Below are 8,986 nucleotides of genomic sequence, written 5' to 3'. Positions count from 1 at the left end.
CAGCATTGTTCGTGTTATTCGTGACATACGGCCAGCAGTGCTCGGAAAAGTGGCCCAAAATTGGACGTCCAGAATGCGCTTCGTCAAGAACAGCCCTGGTGCCCATATGCCCGAAATCATTTTCAAATGTTAATGTCACGTATTGATCTTTCGAATAAAAAAAAAAATTTTGATTACAATTTAATTTTTTGTGTTATTTTTTACAATTTCAAGTTCTATCGGGCTTAAAAAAACACCCTATAGGAATTGTAAGGCGAGTGGCAGAGCAGGGAAAGATCTTCGACATTGTGCGGGCAGCTGGGAATGCCCGGTATATCTAAAGATGATGGTCAGGCAGGCGAAGAAAACCCGGTATGCGTAGGCTGCATATCCTGCAGGTCAATATGGGCCGGAGACGAGTGGTCGCTGACGAATTGGGAACTCTAGCCCGAAGTGCTGACAACTTGGCGATTCAGGAGCCTCGTTGTCAATAGAATGTGGTCACAGGTTTTGGAACTACGTCGAGGGTGGTCAGTCTAGGCAGTGGCGAGAGGAGGCCTAGAGCAGAGATTGTTGTCGTTAACCCTGGCCTCGACGTAATGGAACTGAAGCAATTCACCACAGCAGATCAGGCGGCATGTTATATCAGGTGGAGCAGAGTTGCCTTCGCTCTGGTTTCAGCATATATGCCGCCACGACAGGCGAATGTGAATATCAACGTAGAGGATAATATAGCCGCTGTGGAGGCTGTCGCGCTAAAGTATAAAAGCGTGATAGTCTGTTCCGACATCAATTCGTGGAACACGGCCTGGGGTTCTGTTCGCACAGACGCTAGAGGGAGGTTGGTAGCAGAATGCGTGTCGAGGTGTCAGCTGGTTATTATGAACAAGCCTTCTGGTCCCACATTTGTTGGAGCGCGGGGTCAGAGTTGGATAAATGTGACACTTGCCACGGCTCCCATAGCAAAGCGTATTGCAGGTATTGCAGACTGGACCCTACGGTCAGACACGAGCTCCGACCACCAGGTCATAGCCTGCAGTGTGGTGGAGGAGGAAGGCGGTGCCCCAGAAGTAGAAATGGGCTTTGTGACCCGATCGGCGAACTGGAGAGCGTTTTCCAGTGAATTGGATGGAATACTAGCTGACAGAGAGTGAGAGACGGGCGCCTCACTGAAGCGGCGAGTATTACCCTCCATCGCCGAAGGGCTCAGATACCATATATAAAGGCAACGATGACCATATATAAAGGTGTGATCTTGGGAATTCTGAGGTACGCATCCCCTGCGTAGAGCCGAAACCTCACACAGACACAGTAGAGAAGACTGGCTCTGCTGAGGGTCACGAAGACATACAGAACAGTGTCACATGAGGCGGTGCAGGTCCTGGACCTCATCCTCAGGGAGGATGTCCTTAAATACGAAGTAATAGATTGCTCTGCCATGGAAAGACACCAAGCCAGGCTGTCGAGAAAGACCGGGATTTACGCCCTCGCCGAAGCGGACTTTCCCTGTTTGATAGAAGAAGAGAATTATCCCTTCTTCAGGGATTTCAATTTACGGGTGGAAGGAGGTGGTGGACCCCACTCATTTCACGGTGGGAAGGACTTGACCGCCCAACATCGGCGAGCCACCAGAAGATGAGGAAGCTGACCCAGACTGAGACCAGGAGGCACCCAGACGGATGCAGTGGACAAGGTATCGAGCTCCATCAGTAAAGCGCTAAACCTAGCGCTGGGCTGCACCACAGTAAAAAAAAATTAATAAAAGAATAAAAAAAAAATGTATGATCCTTAGGAGCAGTGGTATGCGCAAACCCCAGCGCACTACCCCACTGCTCCCGCACCCCGTATGCCATAAATGGCAAGGGAGGGGGATAAAAAAAAAGATGCGCTCACCACACCAATTTTTTGTACCCAATACTAGAGCTTGGGTTAAAGAGTGAATAATATTAAAATATTTGTATTAACTTATCTTAATCACTGATTTCTTTAGATAGGGTTGTCCACAGTTGTCTTTTTACATACGAGGGTGATAATTTTTATGATGCAAATATAAGAAAGGAGAGTGTTCTTAAATAACACTGATCACTTTATTTAAAATCAGTTCTTCCGAACAGATTCGAAAATTCCATATTGATGGGGTTAAACCTCATTCGGCCGTCTTCAGCTCAATTCTGATAAAATGGCCGTATATTGAGTAGGCGTTCCAATGCTTTATCTATATATGGGATTAGTCGTCTGGCAACGTGTATTCGGATGGAAACCGGCTGTTTAGAGACGGAATATTTTCCATATTTATTTGGATCCAGTGGACGCACAATTAGGATCCTCAGACGGTTGTTTTCTGTCCCATTGAACTTTATCAAGCTGTCTTATATTTAAATTGGCATTTCGCATCATTTTGATATAAATAATAGAAGTATTATTAAATCAACTTATATGGCTTTTCAACCATTACTTCATCGAGTTTAAACCTGCAATGATTTACTCACTGTAGTTGAATATGATTGGTCCTTCTTCCTCTTTTAGCACTACTTCCAACATAGAACTTATGTCATAACAACCTGAAAACAGAAGTGACTAGAAAATTGTTATCTGAAAACATATTAATGATTTCCACCGAAAATATTTCAATTCTAGTTTTAAAAGGTTTAATAGAATAGATTTATTATATTTGCATGATATTAAATTCAAAGTTCTATGAAAGGTAATTTCATTACGGATATTAATTAAAGTACTATAAGGTACTTTAAGGCGCCCATTGAGACAGCCTTCACTATTTGAATTGGCCGGTATAAGTTGGTTTAAATTTGAGTGTCGGTTTTTGGGCACAAATCAAAGGCCTCTTGTGCTGCATCCCCACGTTTTTGTTCAGTTAGTCTCGTTTTAGAACTGCCAAGAGATAAATATTGTGTAATAATTAATTAAAGAATTTCCTCAATCTTCAGATTCAATAATTAACTACATTATGAGATTATATATTTTAAAATTCTATCCATTCGGAGTAAATGTTTTTTTTTTTTAATTTTGTTAATTAACTTAGACTTATAAGTTTATAAAGACATTATGTTTGGGTTATTAAATTATGAAGTGTTTTGGTAAAAATTTTAGAATGAAAGCTGGATTTATAGGTTATGTAGTACCATTTCTATGAAATTTTATGATGTACCACCTTATTTGCTGATATTTGTGTTTCTTTTCATTTCAAATATCTTTATTTTGTACCTTTTTCTAATGAAAATAGAGTAAATCGAATGTAATAGCCGACAAAAGTCATAAGAACGAAACAGGTGTGGACACCGTCGATTGTTGCTTTGTTTACCAAGCATTTGTATAAATCTTGGATTTGCACCATGGGAAAAACGTATAGATTCAGCATAAGAAATTTTTTATAAAAATCAATATCGTGATGGCATGTGCTTGCGAACTCAAGCGACAACTGATTGAATCCACTCAGCGCGCCTACGCCTTCAGTGGGCAAATAATATATCTATTTAGGTTAATAGAATTTTGTTTTGGCTGTTTTAAGTGTTTTGGGGGGTGCTTTGATCAACGATGCAATGTACTGTGTTTCCGTCAGTAATCAATGCTCCGGCTTTCTCAGCAATTTTGAAAAATCTGTATTAAAAAAAAACTACTCATATAAAAATATTTTTGTTAATTTATTTAGTTGGCAATTACAAGTTGTGCAAAAAATCATTAAAATCTTATACAGAGTCTCAAGCCTTGGGTGATTTTATATGTAACAGCCCATAACAGGTAGGAAGTAACAATTAAAGTCCAATTGCAAGGTAAATTTTATTTACAGAAATTGTAACGTTTTTATATATATTTATTATAATATTAATGAATAAGTTATTAACAAAGCAGCAGGTCAGATATGACTTCATCTCAGTCGATTTGTTAAAATCTGTAACATGTACAATATCTGTTCTTCATCTTCTGTGTGGATTTTATGGTACTCTGCCATCAGGGTAACTACACATCTTTACAACTGAACTAGCTATTGCCTTCCTAATTAAGATTCATTTCCTTTCCAGCTAGACAGTTCTATTTGTAGAAAATCGGATAGTAGTTAATAAGTTAAACAGAGGTGACCAATTTGTAGGTTAATTAAGGTAAAACAAAAACAAACTAAATAGTCAATATATGCAAAACCAATAAAAAAAAAAAAAAAAAAAAAATTAAATTCCAAAAGTATAAATATTTTACTAAAACTTTGAAGAGCTTCTAAGCTAATGTTTGTTATATACCTTCATAACAAATTTGATACTCTTATCCACCCTTTCCCAGTAATCTTAAAATATAGCTATGCTACCTCACTATACATGAAACGATCCTTTTATGAACAATGGATTATATAGTGGTATATTTATCGTTTCTAACTTGACTTGTATATAACCATTGCTTTTTCTTTTAGCTTAACATATTTATTTATTACTTATAACTTTTAACTTAATATTTTTACTTATTCTATTTTAATTTTTATATGCATGTTTTTTATATTAATATATTGCAAATGGGGACGTCCGTATTGGGTATTATGTATATTTATAATTTTTTTGTTACTATATTTAATATGGCTAAATACATATTCTTTTATACTTCAACTCAAATCTATTTGTATGAGCGATGGAAACGAAAAGAGAGAAAATTTTGTAAAATAGAAACATTAGAGAAATTAAACATACTTGAAGAATGATAAAAAGCTGGAAAAAATGTGTAAGGGAAGAAATAATAAAAAAGGAAAAAAATTAATCTTGTATAATTTTTCTACTCTATGTAGAAATTTTTATACTGTGACATTTAAAAAAAAAATATGATGTGACTATTTGTATTAATAGGATTATAAATAATTATGGTTTACTAGTTATAAGTATGCTGTGTATAAGGCAACCCAATGAAGTAGGCCAGTGCAACATTTTTTCTAATAAAGTGTTTTTCTCTCTCTAGTAGTTTTTCTGGTTTTAGTATGTCAAAATGTACCTGAATAAGTAAACAAATCCAATGGAACTCCTAATTTCATGAATTTCACTATAATAAAATAGTGATTTTTTAATGACTGTATTTTTTTTAAAATTCGTTTTGCAAAAAAATGTAAGTGATGGGCGGAAATGGAGGTAATTTTTAAATTTACCGCACACTAAAATATACATTTTAGCAAAAATATTGTATGCAATTTTTTAGTTGCTGGCCTCAGTTATTAGTTTGGTAATTATTGTTGTCTATTATGGTTTGAGTTTTATGCTGTTTTGTAGCAACTTTGTTTTTTATTTGGGCAAAGTCATTTATGATTAAAATATTTATTTCTCTGTTCCACAAAGAAATAGATGTACCTGAAAGGAAAATCTGTGGTATGTAAGAAATATACATATGATTAAGTGTTATTTTTCCATAAATTATAAACTCTGAATATTTGAATTAGCCTCTAATAATTGAAATTAAAAATGTTCTTTCGGTGACTTGAAGAAAAGAAAATTTCTAAAAAGACATTAGTAGTATTTTTTTTTCAATTAATCAATCCAAAATAATTTCAAATCATCCAACACACATTTTAGAACATAGTTTGAAACATTTATTTTTGCCTATCATAAAATACATTTTGAGATTCATACGAGAAAAAGTTTATTGGATATACTGCCTAGTCTAACATATACAGCTACACATTTTCCAACAAGCATATGATGAGAATAGAATTTCAGTAAATCTATCAATCTCTAGTTGCTCATTAAATAGCTTGTTTTTATTTTAAATTCTGCTTTTTCTACAGCATACACCTCTCTGGTATGTTTTTTTGGACTTTTTTTTCACATTTATTATGATCAACAGTCTCTCACTTCAATACCATACAGTTTTTTCAATCTGCTGTCATATCTTTTGGTAAGCAGCGTTTAGTGTATATTTTATTTATGGACAGCATTAATATGATCATCCAAAAGGCTAAACAGGGGAGCTTCATAGTCACATTCTGGACACTTGTATGAACATTCTCCTCTCATATGGAAACTTTGATTATGCTTTTTCAAACTCCCATTCCAAATCGTCTTAAAAGAACATTTCTTGCACTGATAGAACTTTTTATGCGTGTGTCGTATTCTAGTGTGATTGTTCAGGTAATTGAATGTGGATGTTTTGAAATCACAATATTCACACGCGTAATTTTTTTGGCGTAGATGAACAGCTCTGATGTGTTGGTATATATAAGTGATTCGGCAGCTACTGTAGTCACACTCAGGGCATTGAAAGGGCTTTTTTTTATCATGTTTCGAGTTCATATGTTTCCTTAATGCAGAATAAAAAGCTGAATTGAATTTGCACAGATGACACTTGTAAGATTTCTCTTTTAGATGAATGGCCTTAATATGAATCTCCAAGTTGGATTTTAGTTTATATATTTTATCACAATGGTAACAAGAATAGTAGGTCACATCTGAATGGATAGATGCCAAGTGCTGCTGTAGATCCATTTGAGACTTGGCTTGATAATCACAATCTAGACAGTGGAAAAAGTTTGAAATGCGATGGCTTTGGCCCATATGTCTTCTTAAGCTACTAACTAGTACACTGCTGAATTGGCATTCTGGGCATTTATATGTTTTCTCATATTCATGTGTTGACTCTTTGTGAATTTTCAAGACACTAATTTTGGAAGTTGTAAAGCTACAATCATTACATGGATAAAGCTTCCAGTTAGAATGTACAGTTGCTTCATGAGTCTTTATATTATATTTTGTGGAAGCACTGTATCTGCACTTAGAACATTTGAAAGGTTTCAGTTTCTTATGTACAGCATAAATGTGCTGCTTTAAATTACTTTTTTGAGAAGATTGGTGCTTACAAAATGGGCACTGATGACAAATTTCCTTTTCGTGAATTGCTTTTTTGAGATTATCAATCCTACTTCTGAAAAGTGATATAGGAGACTTATCAGTTTTTTTGCCAGCATCGTTTGTAATTAGTTTCTGATTCACTCCAGCAGGAAAGCAGGCCCCTAAAATTTAGTTTTTAGTTACTATTTCTAACTCAGATCAAAACTGAATATACAAAAAATTAATTTTTATCATCTTTTATTTCAAAATGATAAAAATAATGTTTTCCTTGTTTTTGGTCTGTTTTAAAATATTGTCAAGCCTAATTGCTGTCTTTATTTTATTTTCATAACGACTGATCCACAATGACAAAACTGTACACTTAGTTACTGTAACGATCAAATATACCCAAAACCATAACATTTTCATAAAATTTAATACATAAAGATTAAATTAATAAATCATAAAACTGATATAATTTACAAGAAGATTTGTTGAACCTATGAAATTAATGAAGGAAGAAATAGTCTGAGTGGCTTTAAAAAAAGGTTGATCAACTCAAAACAGTACAGAAACTATTGATTATTCTACAAATAAATAGTTTTGTACTATTTCAAGCTGGCTTTTTTTAATACTATAGGGACAATCTTCCTTCAATGATATAATTTACCTTCATCTTCTACTATTTCCTCTAGAGAACTGCTTTCCTCTTGATGATAATCTGAAAATATAAGTGATGAATATAAATATATGAAATGAGGAGAAGATGGTTGGGGGTGCGGTCAATGAAACACAAATAAGTATGACTAACTTATTTTAATGTGCCGACGTTTCGGCTAGAGTTTCTAGCCTTCTTCAGGGCTGCTCGCTGAAAAGTTGAGCACCTAATCAATCAATCATTAGGTGCTCAACTTTTCAGCGAGCAGCCCTGAAGAAGGCTAGAAACTCTAGCCGAAACGTCGGCACATTAAAATAAGTTAGTCATATTATTTGTGTTTCATTGACCGCACCCCCAACCATCTTCTCCTCATTTATCATCCACGGTCAACTATCTCTCATAATTATAAATATATGAAAGTTAACATTTTTCGGAATTCCATCCAGATCACAATAACTGTAAGAAGTACCATTAGTTATTAGTAATTTTAGTAAGTCTATCCATTATGAGCGAGCAGAAGTTGACAGCTGCGATCAAATTAAAGAGCATTAAAAATAATAATACAAGTCGGAATTTTGAGTTTGCCGTCGCTGGAGCTTGTTTTGCAAACTTTATAAAGTACCCATTATGGTATTAAAAACAATTATCAAGTTAAGAGAGATTAAGTATGTAATTACCATAGTGACCACCAGAGACAACAATTTAGGACAATAACGGGTAAAATGTTAGACTCCCCCAAAAAGTCACGAAACCATTTTTATGTCACCAGAGTAATCCTTTTGTTTTTCACATATGACTTTATCATTTATTCTCCATGTGCCACAAACAGGGATGTATAACCCAAATTTTTCGAGGGTTAAATCGCGGTATACAGCTGGTTAAGTCTAAAATAATAAATGTTTTTCAAGTTATATCCGAAGGAGATGGCCAGGACCACGGTGAGAAGGAAGAAAGAATAATCATCAACTATTTATTTTCTGCTGACTTTTCGACCCACGATGTAGGTGATCAATAAGTGTAGTGTGCATTTAATATAAATTACCCTTTTGTAATTCTGTTTTTTCTAAGGTGATACTCTCCTTTTGATCATCTGAAAAAAAACAACCGCAATTCAAGGGCGTGATATTAGGTAATACTTAAAATTAAAGCAGTTGGCTAGATTAAATTTGTAACTTATTATTTGAATTTAAAATTATTAAATTTTACTAATTTAAAATAGTTAGTTTAATTACTACCCATTAACTCAGATTTTAGCCTGTTTCTGTTTCAATCATCTAAAGATTTTTTTTTCTTTATTTCACGAAATTTACTATTGAATTTAAATTAAAAATACAATAGGTTAGTGTGAGAAGCAAAATGACATTAAAGATTTGTGACGAAACTACCCATTGGTAGTACTCGAATAATGTAAAGAAAACAAATAGAAGAATTCAATGTCGTAAAAAATCACTACAGAAAAGTCTTCAGTATGAAAAGACTCTTAAGTCTTTTCTTTTTTTTTTTTTTTTTAATTAGATTTATTTATTGATAGATATTACAATCT

General features: G+C 34.3%; 1 protein-coding gene across 6 annotated transcripts in view; it reads right to left on the bottom strand.

The window, feature by feature from the left end:
• LOC106690983 (zinc finger protein 676) overlaps positions 1-8,986 on the bottom strand; it is a 40,707-nt gene that overhangs the window by 26,277 nt on the left and 5,444 nt on the right. For 4 of the 6 annotated variants that reach the window (XM_014436609.2, XM_014436611.2, XM_014436613.2 and 1 more), the window contains exons 2-4: positions 8,486-8,533; positions 7,456-7,506; positions 2,469-2,540 (exon numbers count right to left, since the gene is read on the bottom strand). In XM_014436609.2, coding sequence (XP_014292095.1) covers positions 2,469-2,540; positions 7,456-7,506; positions 8,486-8,533 — 171 coding nt within the window. Of the gene's footprint in view, positions 1-2,468; positions 2,541-5,584; positions 6,968-7,455; positions 7,507-8,485; positions 8,534-8,986 lie in introns of those variants that run through there. The other 2 variants (XM_014436607.2, XM_014436608.2) reach the window with 2 other exon arrangements.

This window comes from Halyomorpha halys, unplaced genomic scaffold (genome assembly GCF_000696795.3).
Source record: "Halyomorpha halys isolate HHAL.00 unplaced genomic scaffold, Hhal_1.1 Scaffold2006.1, whole genome shotgun sequence".
Classification (NCBI taxonomy): Eukaryota; Metazoa; Arthropoda; class Insecta; order Hemiptera; family Pentatomidae; genus Halyomorpha; species Halyomorpha halys.
Note: the sequence above shows the minus strand (reverse complement) of the source record. Positions and strands in the feature narration are given on the sequence as shown.